The 24,899-nt window shown below is 34.6% G+C and overlaps 1 protein-coding gene across 2 annotated transcripts in view; it reads right to left on the bottom strand.

Annotated features, from left to right (window-relative positions):
• The window catches only part of LOC108559312 (ABC transporter G family member 22), a 67,057-nt gene that overhangs the window by 8,362 nt on the left and 33,796 nt on the right, over nt 1-24,899 (bottom strand). For both annotated transcript variants that reach the window (XM_017916552.1, XM_017916553.1), the window contains exon 2: nt 19,071-19,154. In XM_017916552.1, coding sequence (XP_017772041.1) covers nt 19,071-19,154 — 84 coding nt within the window. The remainder of the gene's footprint in view (nt 1-19,070; nt 19,155-24,899) is intronic.

The raw sequence follows: 24,899 nt of genomic DNA, 5'->3' as shown, positions 1-24,899 counted from the left end.
TTCCAAAAACCAAGATGGCCGCTCTTTTGTTTACACACGCATCGACCTGGCGCGCGGCGCGTCGTGACCCTTCCGGAGGCCGCATTTGGAAAGTTTCCGAGGCGAATTTCCGAGTGCTCTCCTCCTCCTTCTTCCTCCTACTTCACCTCTTCCTCCTATCCGCCTGCTGCATGCACTACGCCCGGGCTACGACGACGTCCGACGTTGCGCAACCGGTTGTTGCCCCAAAAAAAAGAAATCGCCGGAACAACAAAAACGCAGCGAAAACAAAACGAAAATCGGATCCGGCCGCAGACCAAACAAACCGTCACCACCAACCATCACCCCTCCGAAGAAAACCCATTGTTGTTTCTCTCGACTCCTTTTTTCTTTTCTTCTTCTTCTTCATTCTCTCTCTCTCTCCCTTCCACCTACTCCTACTCCTCATCCAACATATTTATTTTATTTTTTTAATATTTTTTTTCAGTTCTCGCTCTCCATTTCTCGAACACCCGAACCGAAATAGTTTATTTATAAAACAAGCCGTTTCAATTTCAACATTGGCCGGCCCGGAGTTCGTTGACTCCAAAACAATCTAAATTCGTAACGAAAACTTGTGCAACTCATTAAATAAGAAGCGATGTCGAAGATGGCAGAATGCGACACGCGCGCATTCACACACACACACAAAAAATTGTATATATGAAGCATCATAATCTATTGAATTTCTTCAGATTAATTTCGATTTTGCGCAACGGTTTCCTTTCCGACATTTATTTCTTTATTTATCTCTCTTGTGTTCGTTGCTGGTTCGTTTTTTTTTTTGTATGTGTGTGCTTGTTGCAACACCGAATGCAGGAAACGCGGGTAATGAGCGAAAAATCCTTGCAAACCGCTCGCGCTCCTAATCTCTTTGTCTCCACTTACCAATGATAATGATAATAATAATAATGAAAACAACAATTAACTTCTCTCTTTCTCAATGAGCGAACCGACTGGAAAATTACCTGCGGACAAAAAGAAAAACACAATCAGATAAGTTGATCAAGAAACGTTGCGTTTTGTTTGCAAATTAAATCCCATTACCACAGATTGATTCATTGCCGTATTCTCATAATTTACACTATTTTCTTATAAAAAAAAACATTGTTTTTTATTACAGACTAATAAGCATTTTAATCGAGGACAACTTTATCTAAACATGTGTTTTTCATTTGATTGTCATATTATGACATGTGTCATGTATTAATTATGTATTTATAATACTGACCATAAACATATAATTAATACGTGACAAGTGAAATTGAAACGTCAAATATAAAGACATTTCAGATTAGTTCATCAAGTAAATTTAAAAATTGAGGTAATTATTATTGTAAAATTGCAATTTTATTTAAAGTGACAAAAAAAATGGTGGATGCGACTGGTACTAGCTAAATGTCAAATTTCGATTTTTGGTTATTTTTTTTTTGATTGTGGAAATGGAAGCGAAAAGCGATGGATTCGATGATGCAGATCTTCGTCATCTGAATGCAGTTCCCGTTCCGCACGTGACATTTAATATTTGAAGGTCAAATAGGTTTCGCACTTCGCAAGTTTTCTCTCTTTGTGTGCCGGTTGCAGTCTGGAATTCGTGGTTAGATTAAAAATATAAAGTCCGGAATGTCTTTTGTCGATGGGATCTTTGTGCGGCGAGAGAGATACGTGTATTATTTCTCTCTATGCATGTGTACGAGTGTGTGAGTGTGTAAATGTCACGGATCGCGCGGTAACTTTCGCGTCAGTTCAATAACCTCCGGCCCACTTTGAGGCACACTACTCAGTCAGTCGTCTCTTTGCGGGGCAACGGTACCACGAAGGACTCCTCTACCAAACGACACACACAGCAACCCCGGTTAGGTTAGGTCGCGTCCAAGAAATTTTTGACACTTGACAGCCTTGAGGAGACTCCTCTCTTTGTAGGTTAGGTCGCTGCGTAACCTGCAGAAGAATAATAATAAGAAGAAGAAGAAGAAAAGCGCTCGATGGTCAAGAGTTTTAACACTACCAACCAGAAAAAAAATCACCGTTAATTCCTGCCCAATCCAAATACAGTTTTAATGATTTCTCTAAAAAGATACAGAGTGAGAGAAGAAGAAGAAGAGAGAGGAGACATGATCGCCATCACGTATCGAAAGCCGATCGCTCTAAGGCTCCTTTTTTTTTATTCGTTGCTTCTTCTACTTCTTCTCTTTCGTTTGGGTTATTATTATCATTATATCAATCCTCAAATTCGCTTCGGCAGGCCTACACGATTCCGTCGCCGGGGTCAACGACCTCTCATCCCGAATTTCGATCGCAGGTGGCACGTGCGTTGCCAACCGTGAAACAGCACCCCCCTAAAACCGTACTACTACTATAGCGAACGCGCGGCGCGAACTATACGAGAACCTCATCCCCGTTATATTTTCCTATCCACCGAGATATATTTGAATATCTACGGTGATCTACGAAAACCAAATGGAATGTATAACAGAATAACAGGTTCTCTCCAGACAACGAGAAATTCCTCCACTATCGGCTACGAAAGATGAAACGTTCATGATGATGTTAAGTTGTTGTAGATGGAAGAGAGGAGAAGAGTCGTCGTCGTCTCGAGTTTCGGCCTTTTTCTCACGGCACACTCACCCCGAAATCAATATAACGTGTGTTGAGGTGTAGAAGAGGTATAAAAACGGTACTTTTCGTCTTCTCCTTCCTCCTCCTCCTCCTCCTTCTTCTCGACCAACGTGTGTTCGGTTTCGGGGAAAAGAAAGTTGTGCATTGTCCAGCGAAACCGTTCGGAAACTCCACGAAATTTCCGAAGCCTCACACTAATAAGGTTTAGCGCTCCGGGAGTTTCTCTGCATGTGTAAAAGAATATACAAGAAGTGTTATATGTTTTTATTTTTTGTTTATTTGTTTGTTTGTTGTATCTCTCTTGTAACTAGAGTCGGTTTTAGAGGGTGGGAGGCATGGAGAAAGTCCGTGTGTGAGTGCGAGACTCTTTGGTGCATTGACCCTTTTCAACGGCAGAGACGGACTCAGTCCTAACGCCGCCACCTCCATCCATCCATCCATCCGCATCCCAACCATCATCATCATCAACAATGATCATCCTCTAAATGGGACACCCGGCGCGCTTTCATGTCCCACTTGCACGCAGCGGCAGCACGCATTCATTACTTTCATATTTTCAAAACGATTTCCTCGACATCATTTTCTGTACCGAAAGAAATTGATGGGAGAGTGTAATTTCGATTTAATACGATCAATTACCACACGAATCTCTAAACATCTCCTACCGTTTCCGAATCGTTAAATTTAATGCGTACGCGTTATTAGGCAATTAACGACGACTTCTTTTCCTTCTCCTCTCTTCTCTTTTTTCTTCAATTTCAACTTCCCAAAAACTTCTACCCCAGCTTTAACAATAGCATTACGCATCTCATTATGCAATTGGCAATTTTGTCGGTTTGACTAAATTTCGGTATTTCCCATTCACAACTTAGCACACATTTCTTTTTAACTATGGAAACTGTTTAGAAAGCATTCTTTCAAATTCATACCAATTATATAGTAAAGCTATACATTCAAAAAATATGTAATAAAACCAATACAAAATATATTACATTACGTAAATCTGTTAAAAAACACGTTTACTTATATAAATTTGTAAATCTTATACATAAATATTTCAGCTTTGACACAAGGTGACAGCTGTCATTTCGTGTCCCATCAACAATTTAACGTTGACAAACACTGGATAAACTAACTAAAAATCACTTGTAACATGTAACAAGTTTATTTATATAAGAGGAACAGTTTTTTTTAAGTAATTATAATTTATAATAATTATTTATGAAAGTGTTTCAAAGAAAAAAAAGAGAAATATTGAACACGCACAAAGTAATATAATTACACTTACTTATATAAAACCAATACAAAATCTTACATTTATTTAGTATATAAGTAAATGTGTTAAAAAACACGTTTACTTATATAAATTTGAAAATCTTATACATAAATATTTCAGCTTTGACACAAGGTGACAGCTGTCATTTCGTGTCCCATCAACAATTTAACGTTGACAAACACTGGATAAACTAACTAAAAATCACTTGTAACATGTAACAAGTTTATTTATATAAGAGGAACAGTTTTTTTTTTAAGTAATTATAATTTATAATAATTATTTATGAAAGTGCTTCAAAGAAGAAAAAAAGAGAAATATTGAACACGCACAAAGAATGCGAATGGATGTTACGAAAACAGTCCCATTCGATATTACTAAACCGAATGTGCATGCATCAAACACTCGAAATCCAATTCGATACCGAGCAAGTTCGTCGACCTTATTTTCTTCTCACAATTTTAACGATTTTTTGTTGTTGTCTATTCTCTTTAAGAAAGAATGAAAGAAAGATCCGGCATTCCATCACCATTCATTCATTGACCATTATCTAAATTGTTCTTCATTAAGAAATTAATTAACCATTTCAATAATCAATAAAGACAAACACAACAATAATAATTTCATTAAGAAATTTAAATGAAAAACGAAGTTATTAATTATTAATTTAATAAATTTCTGTATTAATTTTCACTAGCCACTTGTGAACTCTATTTCTATATTGGAACTCTTCGTGTTACATAACGTATTTGAGAATATAAAACTCCCGTTGCTTTTACATTAAAGAAAAAAAAAGTCAAGTATGGAAATTCTCGAAGAAGAAAAAAAAAACTATTTATAAAATTCTTCATATTTTTTTTTAGTGTGAGATTCTTCGACCATTTGATTTTATAAGGAATTTACTTAATATAAGTTTAAACTATTTTTTTTTAACAAATCTAATTGATTTTGATGATCGTTTACAAATATTTATGTAAAAAATTGTTTTTAATTAATAATTAAAAAAAAATTAAATAAATTATGTAACTCTGAAATGTTATGTTTGATTGTTTCTTTTTTATTGTTAAATATGTACACGACATTTGTTTGCTTATTTATATGTTTCGGTACAGAACGTATATTTCAGCTGAGATTAATAATGCATGGATGATATAAATTTTGAAGAAACGTAATTTGAATTCGCATCGTTGCATGCCAACAAAATGCCTCGTTTATAGCACAAGTGTTATTCTCGGAGATCGAAATGAAATAATAAATATTTTACACCAGGACAGAAATTCCGAAGATGAATGACATTCGTGCGAGACGATGATGAATGAGCGTTTTTGTTGTGCTGTTTGTTGTTGTTGTTGATGCGGAAGTGTTTCCGTTTCGCGCTGTATTTTTACCTTTTTAAATGTCTCATCGGAACTGGTTTCTCGCGTGGGATGATAGGGAAGTCCTCACTGGATTCGCTCAGTGGTTCATGGTACTTTTTCTTTTGGGGGCACCGATTGGGTGCAGCAGTCGCACCAGGAAAACCGAAGAAAACTCGATCTCCTTTCTTCTCGCACTTCGAACAACTCTTCGGATTCGCACCACTCTCTATGTTGCAGTTGGTGTCTTTGCAATGAGGGAGTTGCAGCAATCGATTAGAAACATAATTCTTCACGCACACATTATTATTGCCCATCGAGTATAAACGTGTATATACACAGACACACAGACACGCACAAACACGCGACCCGTTTAAGTGGGCCTAGTAAATCCGACTGGGCTTCTCTGCGGTCGCTGTGCTATAAGTGATGTAAGACAAATACTTCGGAAGGTCAGTTTTTATTTCACGTGCTAGAGTGTGTGTGGTTGTGTGTGTATGCGTGTGGAGAGGAAAGGAGAGGAAAGGAGACGACACACACAAGAGTCATACACAAAACGCACGACGATGCACCGCGATCTCTTCTTCCAATCTCGGAGAAGAGAAGTCCGTTTTTTTTTGTGTGTGTGTGTGTTTATTTCTCGCTCTCTTGATAACTCGACGATCAATGATGATGCCCTTGCCCAAATTATCAGTTAAAGAACGTAAACTGAACTGAAGCTGTAAGCGAGCAGCATCAGCTTAAAGCGAGACTCATCTCGTGTCTAATTAACGAGAACCGATTCACTTCTTCTCGCTAATCCTAATTGGAACACTTTCGAGCGGTTTCCATTCGCTTCTGGTTGACCAGAAGGAAAACCGAGATCGCTTCGCTCTCATCTACAAACATCCAAAGAAAATCGTCGTAAAACTCACATCAAAAATTTTCTTTTCTCATATATAACCTGGATTATTTCCATCCGGGAAATAGCCAAACTCTTAGCGTCTGCATATTCAATAGAAAACAGATTCTATAATTAGAATTTAATAGACTTTAAGCCACAACGAAAAAGTTATTCTAATAAGTTTTTATTCTAATCTAATTTTATCTTAAAATCCAATATTTATTCACAAAAAATATTAATCATAATAATTATTTTGAATCTAGTTGCATTTATTGGTAAATTTCTATATAAAATAAAAATATTAAAGTTTTGAATTTTATTTATAAATTTCAGCTAAAATTTAACAATTTTTCTTAAATATTATAATAGTATTTATTTTTTTTATAAATAAAGGTTTAATTTTTTGTATATAATTATTAATTTGCATATTGGTAAAATTTATGAAAAAAGATATTTTTTTTAAATAATTGTGAAAAATTAATTACGAAATTTTTATGAAAAAAAAAAAAATAACATTTTCTTTCTTTTCACCGTTGCAATGATTCATGTGTTAAAAAAAATACGTATTAAGAATTTTATATTGATTTTCTTTTTCATATTGATTTTCTTTTCTCATATATAACCCGGATTATTTCCATCCGGGAAATACCCAAACTCTTAGCGTATGCATATTCAATTGTACACATTCAATAGAAAACAGATTCTATAATTAGAATGTAATTGACTTTAAGCCACGTTAATACAACGAAAATGTTATTCTAATAAGTTTTTATTCTAATTTAATTTTATCTTAAAATCCAATATTTATTGACAAAAAATATTAATCATAATAATTATGTAATTATTTTGAATCTGGTTGCATTTATTGTTAAATTTTTATATAATATATAAAATAAAAATATTAAAGTTTTGAATTTTATTTATAAATTTCAGCTAAAATTTAACAATTTTTCTTAAATATTATAACAGTATTTATTTTTTATAAATAAAAGTTTAAATTTTTGTATATAATTATTAATTTATTATTATTATTAAAAAAAAATAACATTTTCTTTCTTTTCACCGTTGCAATGATTCATGTGTTAGAAAAAATACGTATTAAGAATTTTATATTGATTTTTTTTGTTGCTGTAAGATTCTATAAATGTAAATGAGTTTTTGCGCTGCACGAAGAGTGGAATTGTTTAAAAGGATGATGATTCATGATTCAATTTACTCGACGAAAAATTAACATGCAGAGCTTGTAATTGCGGGATGCGAATTAGGCTACGAGAGCGAAACTGGACTGCGTCAATTAAGAACGATTAGGAAGTGATTTCCAGCCTCCTCCTGCAGTTCTTCGAAATTAGCCTCCTTCTTCTACTGCCACCACTTCTTGAACACAACCAACAACAACAAAAAAAACATTTCAGAAAAAAAAATGATGATGATGATGGGACATTGACCGCAAACTCTCTAACGTATGCAGAACGATTTCCGTTCGTGCTGCTGCATGCAGTTTCCCACTCGCTCCTAAATCTAAACTAATGATAATAATAATAACGCGCCAAAAAATGCGCCCCGTCGGCAACGCTTCGACCTACATCCAGAGAGAGGAGTATGTACGTATGATCGAACACAAAGTAATAACAATGTTTTTTTTTTGATTGTCGATTATGCTTATACACACACACAATGGCATAATCGAGTCTTTGTTCGATTTAAAAGCTGTAACTAAATATTTTATGAATTAATGCAAGAGTTGAGTAATCAAAAAAAATGGGTCTATATCGAATTCCATACAACCAAAATCCCGACAGTGTTAAAATCCGAATACTGAAAATTTACTGCCGTTTTTGTAACATTTGCAAAATCTTGATGAATCTAAGGGTTAATTAACTATTTATTTATTTATAATAGTTTACGTGGTTAGACGACGACATTCCTTTCTGAGTTTTTTTTGTTCTTCTCTTGTTTCGCTTTTCTCGTTCGCCTGCTTCAATGAATTTGTTATTAAAATGAGGATTTCGATGCAAATGATGTAAATTTAGATGGCGTTTAAGATCAAGAGTTTAAGGTTGGCCAAGGTTGCTGGAATCTAAAACAGCTTTTAATTGGATGAGGTAACAGCGTTTGAATTGAATTTATGGCATGGCCAAAAATTCTACGTTCTACTGCTTCTTCTCTTTCTTATTCTTCTGCTACTTTATTTCTTCTTGCTCTTCTCATCATCATGATCATTATTATTATTTAGTGGTGAGTCGAGTTTCCGTTATTGTGTTAAATTAAAGCTAAACGTCGTCGGAGTCGAGGATAATTTTGTTTCCTCCGTCGAGTGTATTTGCGAGATCGTGCGAAATAATTTTAATGGGTCGATCACGGCGTAACTTTATATAGATAGAAGAGAAGAGAGTGGAATGGAAGCGCATGGATCGTGTGCGTGCCTTTGCTAGCCGGGTTAGTAGTGGGCATATCATAGATCATAGACGCGCTTCCATACCGTTACATTATAGGTGTGTCTAGCGGATCTACTAGACTAGGCTAGACCACTAGCACTAGCTGTATCTGTTGTAAGTGAGTACATACAGGCTGGGACAACAATCCGCACCGTCATTCACGTACACACACACATATACAACAACTCTCCCATCCACACAAACACATACAAACTCAGCTGCAGCAGCAGCAAAGACAGACGCAAACTCTTCGCCTCGCGCTTATTTAACCCAACAATTATCGCCTCCGAAGAGCTTCCTCATTGACCATCAACAAAAATAAATAATAACAAACACTAATTTAATAGAAACAAAAAATAACTATAGAGAAACAGATGACTAAGATGGAGAAGACGGTTAAATTTTCCATCCATTGAGAGAGATCCAACAAGATGATGATGACTTTCTCTCTTCGCGTAAAAATCGCTCTCCGGATGCGCGCACGTCATCATACCAAGAGCGCGCGTAAAAGTAAAATAATAACGATGATAATGGAAAAGAAATGCGGGAGGGAAATGGTGAAGAATGCACACAACGGCTTGCCTCTTTCTTCGGCGCATCGAAATCCGGGTCAAGGTTGGCATTTGTACACTGTCACCATAGAAAACAACGAGCGATGAAAAGATCTTTTGACACATGTCAATCAAGATCCGCTGCCAACTTTGTATGGAAATATCCCCAAAATTCCATAATTACTCGAGCAAGTGTGCGCGCGAGGAGAAATTATTTTTAATTTCGAACGTTGCTCCTGCAGCAAAACTATAATCCCGTATGTGTTGTATATTTCGCGGGTCGTTGAACCCGCGTTTTTGAAACTAGGTTAGATTTCGGACGCCAGGCGCAACCCGAAACATATGTTATGACTTCGAAAACGGACACTCGTAAACACGCCAGCTATTTTGTTTCCAACTCACACTCCGCCACTATACAGGGTACACTTCAGTTTACATCATCATAAGAAAATACACTTTACACATAAAACCATCCTCTTAACAAAGGAAACACTGTTAGAAACAAAATCAAGTTACTTTATGGAAAACTCAAAACGTTTTATTTACTTAAATCATTGATTAACAACTAGGATACAAATGAATTTACATTATACAGTTTATAAACTATATTATCCTTAAATCCAGGATTTCCCAAGTTACTACGTGTTCCTTGAAAACTTGGAATGAAGTTTAGAATTTCAGGATTTACGTTGCAGGAAACGTTTTCAAAGTAATTTTATATTCTTAATAACTAAAATTTTAAACCCTAATAAAGTTTGTTTAACAACAAACTAAGATGTCAATAAACCTAACCAGATATTTGCATTATAAACGCAATGCAAATGTTTATAATTTACTAAGAAATCGCACGTTGCGGTTTATATATATTTACGTGCCAGATATATCTTAGAAAGGATGTTTTATTCATTTATAAAGCGCACATTTTTTGTTGTTACCGGTAAAAAGAATGCGGGAATTCCTTAAAAGTAATAAAAAAAATAGAAATTCAAGTTTGTAGTGTGTACACTGTATGCTAGTTACGACCCTGTATTACGCATCCTTTCGTTCAGGGGTTCTTGAACTTTATGCGTCATTGCTGTTTAGGGAGGATTAGTCGCTTTAATAAATTCATATTAAATAAGAGCAGATGGCGTTGCAAAAAAATGAAATCATCAATTTAAGAAATAAGATAATTTTGTTGTAATTATTTTTATTCTTCTATTTTTTTGTTGTAACTTTATTTATTCATCGTGTTTAATAGTCAGGTGCTATAGTTAAGTTTTATAGGCGAAGAATTAAACATGATTTATTCTGAAGGAATGTCACAAATCAATGCGTAAGTACGCAGCCGGTCGGTCGCTTCATGCGTTTCGTAAATATTTGAAATGGGAGAGAACGGCCACTTCGATCCGCTCCAGGACTCATTTTATCTGCCATAATTAAATGGCAATAATGCCAGAAGGTTTATGAACTATATAACTCGATCCGCATTACAAAAAAAAAAAAAAAACATCCGACAAGTTTTATTATCGTCCGTCATGTCACAGACAGATGGAGTACATTCAAATTGTAGTATATTGATCATATTGTATGTGCGATAAATTTTAGCTGACATCCACGTTGTTTGTCCCCCCTTCATCATAATTCATCGAGACTTGGAACTTTTCGAAGAACGCAACTGAAAACTTAATTAAAAACAAACTTATAATTTGCATTTTTTGATTTATGTAAAAATTTTATCAATTTTGATCTTTTTTACAGAACGTAATAGAAAAATTAATTGTTAGTTGTAATTAAACTATAATGCTGAAATTAGGTATTAAGCATCAAGATCAAAATTTTGAACTTTTGGAAAAACGCAACTGCAAACTTAATTAAAAACAAATCTATAATTCATTTTCTGTTGTTTCATGCAAAAACTTTAGCAAATTAGACGTTTTTCTTAGAACTGTTCTTTGAAGTTAACATATAACTCTAAAATTAGGTATTAAGCAAAAACTTCAGCAAAATTCATCAATATTTTGAAATTTTCATAAAACGCAACTGAAAACTTAATTAAAATCAAACCTATAATTCAATTTATTTTGTTTCATGCAAAAACTTTAGCAAATCTGACGTTTTTCTTAAAACTATTCTTTGAAATTAACCTATAACTCTGAAATTACTTATTAAGCAAAAACTTCAGCAAAATTCATCAAGATTTTTAACTTTTGGAAAAACGCAACTGTAAACTTAATTAAAAACAAACCTATAATTCAATTTCTGTTGTTTCATGCAAAAACTTTAGCAAATTAAACGTTTTTCTTAAAACTGTTCTTTGAAATTGACCTATAACTCTGAAATTAGGTATTAAGGAAAACTTCAACAATTAAAAAATCTTGGATCGTAACAGAAAACTTAATATTAATAACTTTCACTTATAACTAACCTTGTTTCGGCTTCAAAACGTCATTAATTTGGAACGTAATCCCAAACTTAATACAAGTTATTATCTATCAGTTAAAATTGAAAATTTTGATTTTGTTAGAAATAGTAAAAAGTTTATTCCAAATTAGCAGTTACGATTTATATTCTATTCTATAAATTTAAGTAAACATTATGGAAGTTGTTAATTCTATTAAATTATGGTGAAGTACGCAACTTAAAACTTCATATTTTGGGAAAGTAAGTCTATCTCTCGTTTTACACGGTACTTTCTTTACACGGTACTTTATTTACTCATTTTCGCTTTTGCACGGTTTACAAAAAAATAAAAATGTATATGTTGAAAATATCCTATACGTTTTTTGCATACTTTTCGATTTACATGGTTCAAAAATTTACAATTTAGATTTACACGTTTTTATCAGGAACCTATCTCCCGTGTAAATCGGGGATGTAGTATAAGTTTACTTATAAATTTTATTTAATTGTGAATTGTGATCTCGTTTTACACGGTAGTTTCTTTACACTTTTCCGCTTTTATAGGGTACTTTATTTGCTCATTTTCGCTTTACACGGTTTTAAAAAAAATAAAATGTAAATGTTGAAAATATCCTATACGTTTTTTGCATACTTTTCGATTTACACGGTTCAAAAAGTTACAATTTCGATTTACACGTTTTTCTCAGGCACCTATCTCCCGTGTAAATCGGGAATGTAGTATAAGTTTACTTATAAATTTTATTTAATTGTGATCTCGTTTTACACGGTAGTTTCTTTACACGTTTCCGCTTTTACAGGGTACTTTATTTGCTCATTTTCGCTTTACACGGTTTAAAAAAAAATAAAATGTAAATGTTGAAAATATCCTATACGTTTTTTGCATACTTTTCGATTAACACGGTTCAAAAAGTTACAATTTCGATTTACACGTTTTTCTCAGGAACCTATCTCCCGTGTAAATCGAGGATGTAGTATAAGTTTACTTATAAATTTTATTTAATTGTGAATTGTCATCTCGTTTTACACGGTAGTTTTTTTTACACGTTTCCGTTTTTACAGGGTACTTTATTTGCTCATTTTCGCTTTACACGGTTTAAAAAAAAATAAAAAAATAAATGTTGAAAATATCCTATACGTTTTTGCATACTTTTCGATTAACACGGTTCAAAAAGTTACAATTTCGATTTACACGTTTTTCTCAGGAACCTATTTCCCGTGTAAATCGTGAATGTAGTATATAAGTTTACTTATAAATTTTATTTAATTGTGATTTGATTGAAAGTTTTTATGTTGATTCTGAGGTTCTTGACATCGAGTTATTTTTGTAGTTTTCTATTAAATTTCTCTTTGTGACAATTGGTGGAATGCGGTGGAGTGAAGGAGAGCTATTACTAACATCGTGTCCATACTGTATACATTAATCTGGGCAGAGCCGCTCCCATTTGGCGCATTAATCCATTTAGCGAAATTTTTCTTGGCGCCCAAAGTGTGGCACGCGCTATTGATTACAAGTGGGTGGATCTCTCTCTCTTATTCTCAGCAAGAACCGGATTAGCCGCAGGGGGTGTCTTACAAATCCACACCGACTACATTTCAATATTCTAACAAAAATTGCATCCAAGAATTCCAATAAAACGAAACATTGATTCCGTTGTCGCCAGTAGCGAGATGACAATAGGAAAGTTAAGGTCATCGAGATTGAAGGAAGAGTGTGTGTGTTATATGAGAGTGAGCGAGAGAAAGGATAATCTGGGTTAAGGACTGCAGATTTTTCGCCAAATGTTATCACAACGAAATCGGCCATCAAGAGGAGGAGGAGGCTTTTCTGGTTCAGATAAGAGCTCCGATTGCGGCACGTGCTCGTAATAGCAAATTGATATAACAATTAGCACTGGTGTGTGCGAGTCGCGAATGCTGAATGATGATAGAGCTCAAGTCCGAACTATAGCCAAACCAAGCAAGTGAAGTACGTAGATCGTGTACGTATGCATGCGTCGAGCAATGTATTATAATATAAATGTTTTCAATGTCATCGAAGGAAGTGTCGAGCGACGTCCGTCCGTCCAGCTGACATTTCTTAACGGACTCGACCTTGTCAATCTAATTTATATGTCGGTTGAACGATAAGGACGCACCGATTCCTTTATCACCCGTGCAAGATAAAGATGAAAACAGTCACATTTCCATCATCATCATCCATCCACTTCTTAAGCTGTGTTTTTCCATTTTGTCGGTAATTTTGTATGCTTATTCTCTTCGAGGCCGTATGCAAAAGTTCGGGTTTCGACACCGAGCACAAATTCCATCGTCGGTCGCGCGCCTTTCGTGTCGCAACCAACATTATTATCTAAGCGATCTGATTCTAATCAGATCCAATCCAATTCATTAATTCAATTCCCTACAATTATTAACAAACAACACATCATTTTTATCCTACACCTCCTGAAAACCTCACAATATTTCAGAACAATTTTCCAACCTTCACCATTTTCAATTTGACCTCTATACAATTTATGAAAAACTTTCATATTCTTCATGTAAATAAACAGTGTCGACTAGTCTATAAGGACTGCAGTTCTTACTTAAAAAAAATAAATAAAAAGAAGTGAAAAAAAATCTGTTGAATGCACATGTTTTTATTTACTTTCATAGCTGCATAACAACCCTTATAATCATACAAAATTAATTGAAAACAGGTGGTTTTGACACATGTGTCAATGTCACTTCTATAATCTGTCAGTGTCAATTATAAGTCACTATAATTAGTCGTTTACTAAGAAAGAAAAAAAATAAGGAAAATAATAATTTTGATTTTTTTTTTCTACAATGTTTCATTAATAAAATCGTATACTAAATATACGTATGCAAGAATAAAAATAACGAATAATAATGTGCATTGTGATGGGTAAGAAAAAAAAAATCATAATCGTCTTCATTGTTACGAAACGGATCTTATTATTACACCGAGCCGGATGATAACCTTCTGCTGATTGTACAATAACAAACGAATTCTCGCTACAATCTATACTTTATTTTATTTTTATCAATTTAAGATTTTATAGTATATGCAATAAACGCAACTTTGAATGAAGTCCTTTTTTTTTTCATTTTAATAATAGAATCATTGTTTAGTTTCATAAATATTGATATTTTAATAAAACAGCAATTCAGTATTAATTAAAGATGAACAAAATTAAAAAAAAAACTGTGTGTGTGAGAGATTGGAGAAAATTGTTTTAAGTAGAAAATAAATGCGTCTTGAAGAAACCTCGTCCTGATTACACGCTCAACGTTCCCTTCTAATTGCTTTCACCTCACCCATCCTTTTACCTCATTCACCCTTTCTTCTGCTAACCCATTCATCTCTTACCTAAATAACTTTCCAAGCGCTCCACTTTTGTTCGCCTTTGAAGAAGAACAAATTAAATAGAGCACGTATTTCCAACGAAAACGTTTGTCTGTGCTTTATTACTATTTAATTACTAATTCAAATACTCATGTTGAATACTTTCCTAACGAAGTTATTCATTCATTATTTAATTACCTAACGCATTTTGAAGAAGAGAAAGAAAAAGAAAATCTCATTTTTTTGTTGTTGTTGTTGTTATTATTGTTGTTGATGATTATGATGATGGCTTTGAACGAGCGGATCCAGGAAGGCTTCTCAAACAATTACGTAACTTGTCGTGAGCGACAGATACAAATGGTCCTGCGTTGAAGTAGATTGCTCGTAATTTGTGTTGTTAAAAAAAAATAATATAATAATTTTATTTGTTGTGCGTGCCTAGGGTTACATTGAAATTAATGATCAAAGCCAAAAGCGTAATTTCATCCACCGAAATTGAGACGCACCGTTTTAAAGATGTGGATTAAGGTCAGCCGAAATTGTCGCTTCGTCGTTTTCGGTTTTGTTATTTAGTTATTTGTCTTCATCAAAAATTGTGTTGTGAATTTACTAATTCCAAATGATTAAATAATCAAAAAATTCGTACATGTGCAAAATTATCGTACTTAAAAAGAATTGGATTTAATAAATCTAATATTGAAAACATTTGGTTAATAATTTATAAAAGTTAAAAAAAATTTCGTTTTTGTTAGGTGTAGTCTTTGTATGATAATAATATTGAAATGGTTTCTAATAAAATCGACTTTTTTTTTGGTAGTAAAATTTTATTAGTATGTGGTTTAGAATCATGGCTACGAATTCAAGGAATGTCGTGAAGCGGATGGAGCGAGGAAGAAAGAGGAGTCGCGGATGATGATGAGAGTGGAAAGAGAGTCGCAGTTGCAAATGGGTAAAGTTGATTTATGGATCGAGAAATGATTTATTTTTGAGATTAGAGCGGAGGTAGAAAGAATGTTGATTTTAGGAAGTCGCAGCAACAGCGGCCGTTGTTGCTTGCTGCTGCTGAAGAGATTGGCATTGTGCGAGAGAGGATCGTGTGCGTGTGTGGGTAGGTTTTGATGGCTCGCGCAAATTTGCATTCAAATTGAATCTAATGCTGGAGCGGCCGCGAGGAGGCTGTGGAAGCGGCGGTGGCGGCAGCAGCAGCAGCGACTGTCGGGAGTGATTTGCGAGCGGTGCGGACGGAGGTTGTTGCACCCTCTTCTCGTACGTAGACCGTCGCTGACTCCCAACCAACAGCTCTGAACATGACTAGGAGAGAGATGACAAGAGAATTTCCTATCCTTTCGGGAAATCCTTCTGAGCTGGCGTGGCGGAATGGCTAGGGAAGAGACACAAAGGGGGAAGAAGAGATAAAGTCTGCGCCTCATCCTGATTACGATTCTGCGAGTGTGCCGGGGCTAGGTGGAAATATGCCTCCTCCTCTGTGTGACGAGCGTTCGCGCTATGCCTATCTATGCCTATATCTCTTCCATATATTTGCCTGTGCCTGGTGCGAATATGTGGCGCGCGAAGAAAGACAGAGAGAGAATGAAGGAGAAGGAGAATAAGACGAGAGAGAGTGGTTGAAATGACAATGGGAAACGATCGGTTCTTGAACCCCCGGCTCTGAGAGTTGCGTACGGTGAATTGCAAATGCGTTGGGATAGGTCATGCGAACGAATAAATAATAAAAAAAAAAATACAAAAATAAGAAGTAAAGAAGACGATGAAGAGGAGAAGAAGAAGAGGAGGAGGAGAAAAAGAAGCGGAGAAGAGGGCAGGAGAAAACTACGTGTCTCCGTCATTAAAGGATCGCTCACCCTGCATATTTGAAATAACAGGAAATTGCACTCTCGCGAAAGAGAAGCGAACGGCCGCCGCTGCATGCGTTGTCACAGCAACGGTCACCGCCTCCGAAGATTCGTGCCGTCGTCGTCGGTCCACACCAAGAGGAGGAGGAGGAGGAAGTAAATAAGATCGTCGGGGAACCCGGACCGAAAAACTTTCAGCCGTTGGAACTCTCTCGTTCCACTGACACCATTCGCACGCACAGCCATCATCAACAACATCATTGAATGCATTTTCCTACTCGCATCCGATGATTTGTTTTCATCTCCCCGAGAAAATCTCCTTTCTATCGAGAAATCCGCACGCGAGAGTGCATTTTCACTCTTCGACGACCAAAACTGGATCGAGCGTGCGCGCGCTAATTGCCGTCCAACCCGGCGGAAGCGACCTCCTTTTCGTGTGCAACAGACAAACCGGAAAAATGAAATAAAAAAAATATAAAAGATGAAATAATCAAAGCTGCACACAGAAGCTCCGCTGATCGAGCAACAAAAGGACGAATTGTAACAATGAAAGAAAAAGATTAGTATGCAAGAGAGAGAGAGAGACGAAGGAAAGTTTGCGAGAAAAAAGGTTACTCTAACCTTTACGGAATGATATTCGCTCTCCTCAAGGCCAACGCATTACGCAGGAAGCCCCCAAACTCGCGACCTCCAACTCGATCCACACACATACACAAATTGCATTTAAAAGAGTTAATCAACATTGTTTACCGGCAACCGACGTACGATCTGTGCTCGCCTTCTTCAAATCCATTGCCTTACAAACTATTACACAAAATACTTTTACATTCATTTCCAATCAAATTATCTCAATGAAACAATTAATAACAAAGGAAAATGTAATTAAAGAAAATTACACAATCACTATATTGAATTACTTTAATTGTTTATCTTCACTTAAATGTTATTTAAGTCATAAAATAGTTTCTTAAGATTTTTAAGTTGTACCAACGTCTTTAAATACTTGTACAAATTGGATTAATACAAAAAAGGTTTTTAAATATCTTTACTTTTCTACTACTAAGAATAATATAAAGGTTCGTACACTCTTCTTCAATGTTATTTGTATAGACACCCGACGTGCACTCTGCGCTCGCCTTTTTTAAATCCTATTATACGAAATTCTCTTCTAACGCACATTAATAAAAACTTGTAAATTCATTTTCAATCAATCACTATATTTAATTACTTTAATTGTTTATCTTCACTTAAATGTTATTTAAGTTTACTTAAATAAATTATGCTCAATAAATGTAATTATAATAAGAACAAAGAATAATATAAAGGTTCGTACACACTTCTTCAATATTATTTGTATACAGACACCCCACGTCCACACTGCGCTCGCTTTTTTCAATCCATTGCCTTACAAACTATTATACACAATTCTCTTCTAATGTACATTAATAAAAACTTTTAAATTCATTTTCAATCAAATTAAACTCAATGAAATAATTAATAACAAAGAAAAATGTAAGTAAAGGAACGTACATACTTCTTCAATAACAATCACTATATTGAATTACTTCATATTTCTTTAATTGTTTATCATTCATTAAACAGTTTTTAAAGATCTTTAAGTTAAATCAAAAGTCTTAAGTACTTGTTCAAAATGGTTTATATAATCAAAACGTTAATAAATATTTTTACTTTTCCAATAAAATATGCTCATTAAATTTGATTATAATAAAAAAAAATGAAGAAAATAAAGATTCCTACACACTTCTTCAATACTATTTGCATAATTTGAAAAAAAAATATTATTAAATTTTATTCTACATAAAATAAAATAATTGGAAATTATTACACTAGTACTTCGTGAACTATTATAGATTTACGTATATCTTGGAAAATTACTTGAGTTTATGGTTAAGTAATGAAAATAATGTTAATTTTACAAATTTTGGATAATTTGATTTATTAAAATTGTATACTTATACAAGATCGTGAAAATATTTTCAAGTAGAAAAATTATCTCATGATTATAATCGACATGATTAAATCTAACCACTTGAAAATCACACCATTTTCTAAGATTTCATTATAATTTAGTTCAATAAAGTGATTATAATCAAAAACATCTAAAAAATTACAACATTTGAAAAAAAAAATAAAATGTAATTTTTGATGAAATTATATTAATCAATATTAATTTTTTTATTTATTTAAAGTACTTGTGTAAATTTTTCTTTCACATGTTATTATAATTGAAATAGATAGAAAAAAAGTACGATTTAATTTACCTAAAGTATAGATTGTTGAAGAATATTTGTGAGAATTGAATGAATAATTTACCTGAGCGAGTACAACATATTTTGAAGCCGGCATGGTTCGGTTTCCGATTCTGTTTCCCTACCGAGGATTGGTTTTGATAAGTACCTGAAACGTGCAGAAAAAGAAAACATAAATTATTTAATTACAAATACATCTAAATTAAAAAATAATAATATTAAATAATTAACTAAAAATAGAGATGAAACATGTTGTTTCTTTAATAAGATAGATGTCAGTAATGATGAAAAGATCTTCATTATCCTTAATGACAATAGTTTAGTTGAGAAAAAAAAAGAAATAGTTAAGTGAAGCATAAACACCGGCGTTTTACGTGGAAGATCAAGTAACAAATATACTGATATAATCATTACGGTTCGCTCGTTGTTTTGTTGTTGTTGTTGATTTTTTTTTAAGTTGTAGCTGTTTGAGTCTCGCGACGAGAGAAAGTTGCCATTATCATTATTATTATGTGTCTTACTACTTTTTCCCGGCGTTCGTTCACGAAATGATCGTAAAAATGTTCCCATTTAATTGAACTGGCTTTTATACCTCGTAAGATATAGTTATACGTTTGTGTTTCTTCGTCGATCCATTTTACAACCCTTCCCTGTGTTTAACCGACTGAAATTAGTCACGAAACGTCCGATTTAATTGCGCCGCCAGAGTCGGCTCATTACGTACAGCCTACCGCATATTCGTGTCCATAATTTAACAACCACCCTTTAATGAACTCGCCACCACTTCAAAATTACTAATTGATATTTCCATCCGGATCGAAGAGAAAAAAAAACAGAAAACCGGCATCAAATAACGACATTATTTTACTTTCATCTATGTGTATATATATATATTTTATATGTAGTAGGTACGACCGTTTGGCTCGGTGCTTCCACAAATTTATTTAAATAACGTTTCTGGAAAGAGCATTAACGATGCGAACGCCGCATGCAAACGGATAATGCAAAGAAGTAAAATATTACCTAGCTCTGTTTACTTTACTCGCACGCTCATAATCGTAAAAATACAAGAGCAACCAACAACTGCAAACCAACAAATAAAAAAAAACTACATCTCGAACATCATACTTAAACGAATCCTTTCGGATTACGAACGGAAATCGAACGGGTAAAATGACCGTTCGAAGCCTACGCTCGGGTTCGTAGATGGCGCTCTGCGACATTCGCAACCATTTAGATCTGCACATCGATTCCGTGCCAAAACAATAAACGCTGTAAATTGGCCAAACAAATCGCGAGACTTCAAAGCGCATTAAGATTAGTGCGAACTAGTTATACAGAAATTAGTTACAAGTTTACATCAGAGATCGGCAAACATCTTAACAGGTACTCTAAGGAATGATAGGAATTGTATACTCAATGTAAATTCTTCGTAAATTGCCTAGATATTTTAAAGTCCGCGGCTAATGCATAAATATTAAGATTAATCTATATTTAGTGATAACTTCTATGTTTTCATGTAGACACATCGTTTCTCAACCTTTCCAACATATTTGCTTGTTCCTCGCTTTAACACCATGTGACAGCTGTCATTTTGTGATCCAATTACTAAGAGTATTTCACAAATTCCTCGCTTTAACCCAAGGTGATAACAGTCATTTTTGGGACCCATTGAGAAAAGCTTGTATATAGTAGTAATCAAGACAACAATAATGTAAACTCATGTGGTGCCATCGCTTTAACACAATGTGACAGCTGTCATTTTGCGATAAAATTGCTAAGAGTATTTTACCAATTCCTCGCTTTGAGACAAGGTGACAGCTGTCATTTTTTGGGACCCACTAATAAAAGTTTGTATATAGTATAGTCAAGACAACAATAATGTAAACTCAGCGTTTCTCAACCTCTCTCAACCCAACATATATGTTTGTTCCTCGCTTTGACACAATGTGACAGCTGTCATTTTGTGATCCAATTACTAAGAGTATTTCACAAATTCCTCGCTTTAACCCAAGGTGATAACAGTCATTTTTGGGACCCATTGAGAAAAGCTGGTATATAGTAGTAATCAAGACAACAATAATGTAAACTCATGTGGCGCCATCTGCAAGTGTTCCTCAAATTAGAAATTTTGTAAAAACAATCGACACTGCATTCTATATTTTCATGTAGATACAGCGTTTCTCAGCCTCTCTCAACCAAACATATTTGTTTGTTCCTCGCTTTGACACAATGTGACAGCTGTCATTTTGCGATCCAATTACTAAGAGAATTTCACAAATTCCTCGCTTTGGCTCAAGGTGGTAACAGTCATTTTTGGGACCCATTGAGAAAAGCTGAGAATATAGTAGTAATTAAGACAACAATAACGTAAACTCATGTGGTGCCATCTGCATGTGTTCCTCAAATTAGAAATTTTGTAAAAACAATCGACACTGCATTCTATATTTTCATGTAGACACAGCGTTTCTCAACCTCTCTCAACCAAACATATTTGTTTGTTCCTCGCTTTGACACAACGTGACAGCTGTCATTTTGTGATCCAATTACTATGAGTATTTCACCAATTCCTCGCTTTGACACAAGGTGATAACAGTCATTTTTGGGACCCATTGAGAAAAGCTTGTATATAGTAGTAATCAAGACAACAATAACGTAAACTCATGTGGTGCCATCTGCATGTATTCCTCAAATTTAAAATTTTGTAAAAAACAATCGACACTGCATTCTATATTTTCATGTAGACACAGCGTTTCTCAACCTCTATCAACCCAACGTATTTCATTGTTCCTCGCTTTGACACAATGTGACAGCTGTCATTTTGTTATCCAATTGCTAAGAGTATTTCACCAATTCCTCGCTTTGACACAAGGTGATGACAGTCATTTTTGTGACCCATTGAGAAAAGCTGTCATATAGTATTAGTAAAGGCAACAAGAATGTAAACTCATGTGGTGCCATCTATATGTATTCCTCAAATTAGAAATTTTGTAAAAACAATCGACACTGTATTCTATATTTTCATGTAGACACAGCGTTTCTCAACATCTCTAAACCCAACATATTTGTTTGTTCCTCGCTTTGACACAACGTGACAGCTGTCATTTTGTGATCCAATTGCTAAGAGTATTTCACCAATTCCTCGCTTTGACACAAGGTTATAACAGTTATTTTTGGGACCCATTGAGAAAAGCTGGTATATAGTAGTAGTCAAGACAACAATAATATAAACTCATGTGGTGTCATCTGCATGTATTCCTCAAATTAGAAATTTTGTAAGAACAATCGACACTGCATTCTATATTTTCATGTAGACACAGCGGTTCTCAACCTATATCAACCCAACGTATTTCTTTGTTCCTCCCTTTGACACAATGTGACAGCTGTCATTTTGCGATCCAATTGCTAAGAGTATTTCACCAATTCCTCGCTTTGACACAAGGTGGTAACAGTCATTTTTGGGACCCATTAAGAAAAGCTGGTATATAGTAGTAATCAAGACAACAATAATGTAAACTCATGTGGTGCCATCTGCATGTGTTTCTCAAATTAGAAATTTTGTAAGAATAATCGACACTGCATTCTATATTTTCATGTAGACATAGCGTTTCTCAACCCAACATATTTCTTTGTTTCACGCTTTGACACAATGTGACAGCTGTCATTTTGCAATCCAATTACTAAGAGTATTTCACCAATTGCTCGCTTTGACACAAGGTGATAACAGTTATTTTTGGGACCCATTGAGAAAAGCTGGTATATAGTAGTAATCAAGACAACCATAATGTAAACTCATGTGGTGCCATCTGTATGTATTCCCTAAATTTGAAATTTTGTAAAAACAATCGACACTGCAATTATGACCCACTTACTGTCATCACGTAATTTGAGAATATATACAACGAAAAAGTAGAAGAAGCGTCAACACGTCCTAAACGGTTCCTACGAATTTTCTCTAAATTGTTTGTTGTGCTACGTGATGAGCTTTTTATTTTTCTTTCCTGATGCAATCACGTTTATAGTTGTAACCTCTATTTTCTGTTTACGTGTACACATTTTTTTTTTCTGTTGTTGTACAATTATGCGCTTTGACCTATTTGTTTTGTAACTGTAATATGCACATGTCACGTAACCGACACAAAAAAAAACTGAAGAAAAAAATTACGAAGGTATAGATAGAACCTTTGCATTCGTTATGCGAAGGACATGTAAAAAATAACAAGTGACGACCGCTCATACATACCCATATTAGGATGTACATTAGGATTACGCATTTTTACGAAACTGTAATTTTTTTTTTGTTAACTCCCACTCGTTTCCCTTCATTTCAGTTTAAATGAAACGTTCAGACCAAGTAAGACTTTGTTAGTCTTGGTTAGTCCATCATTGAGTAAGTAATAGTCTTGGAGTGTTTATGAGTATCATTTACAAACTTTAAGTAATGAACCTGTAGACCTTAGTAAAATGATCACTAAATCATTCCTAAATGGTAAGTTCTGATTAAATTAGTTTATATCCAAAATTTTGTAATATTGCTTCCATACTATTCGTAATATGAAACATTACCCTATGGTCCTAAATGGACCAATAAATATTGTTAAAAGAAATGAAACATTAATTGGTGTACTAACTATTATATTAAAGTTGATTGAAGTATAATCACTAAAAAAAAATAAAGTTGTTGACAAATATTTTATTTCATTCCACACAAAGTGTGTACTCAGCTTTATCAAGTAATAATAGTTAATGTATTACAATTTTCATTTGAACTAAAAAAAAATAAACGGATCAAAGTTAAACTGAATAGTATACCAATAGATTAGCGATGATTTACTAGAATAATTAAACTTAATGCTTAAGTGGAAAACTTTCTAATAAATACTGCTTTTATCGTAGTAATATTTTCTATGAAAACATGTGTTGGAATATATTGATATTGTATATTTTTGAGTATAAGAAAAAGCTGCTATTTCGATAGTGTTTATAGTGTTGATTGTTAAGTTATTGGGTCAGTAATCTCAGAGAATTGCAGCTGGTCAGCAGTAATCGGGATGGAACGATCTCTGGGAAGAGAAGGATTTCCAGAAGGAAAGGTAATTGCACGTGCTTGTGTTTGTGTGTGGGATTGAAGGAGAGTGAGTGAGTGTATTCGTGCGTATTGCGCGTTTTTCGCTCGTGAAATCTCATCATCATCTCTTCGCAGCAACGTAACAAAACACCGGGGGGGCTGAATTGGAAGAAGGCGAAGAGAAGAGAAGAAATGGCACAAACGAAGAAGGGGCGAAGAGATGATGCAGGAGGAGAAAAGCAGGAGCAAGAGGCACCGGGAGAGACGCGCGACGGCTTCTTGACACCGGATCGCTGCCTCGTTTTATCAGTTTACTCGGAAAGCTGGCTGTTCGCGTTCTTCTCCTGTTGTTTGTTTCTTCCATCATATTATATTCATTACTCTTCTCCTCTTTTTTTTTTGTTGTTGTTGTTGATGCTGCTGCCTTTATTATTCTTGCGGCCTGCAAGGCGTATGTTACAGCGATAACATTCCATCGCCATCCTCCAATTTCCACGGAACGAACGAACGGTTGAGGGGTTGGACTTTTCGATCGTCCCAAGGGGTAATTAATCGGCCGTAACGACTATTTTCTCTCTCTCTCTATTTCACCGGTTTTTTTTTTCTTCTATAGCAAAGCGAAAGAGGAGAAGTCCCTCGAGTACGTGCGCATACAGATAGACACATAAAGTGCGCATAATATCCGCAAATAATATATTATACCAGAGAAAGCTGGTTATTTCACAAGGCGCAGCAGGCAGGAAAAATGTTTGAACGAACGAGACGAGGCAGGCGCATGTGTTGCTCCGTCGGTTTTAGAGGTGTATAGCATGTATATATATATAT

Source organism: Nicrophorus vespilloides, unplaced genomic scaffold (assembly GCF_001412225.1).
Source record: "Nicrophorus vespilloides isolate i.1.1-1 unplaced genomic scaffold, Nicve_v1.0, whole genome shotgun sequence".
NCBI classification, from domain to species: Eukaryota; Metazoa; Arthropoda; class Insecta; order Coleoptera; family Silphidae; genus Nicrophorus; species Nicrophorus vespilloides.
This window is presented reverse-complemented; position numbering and strand designations above follow the sequence as displayed.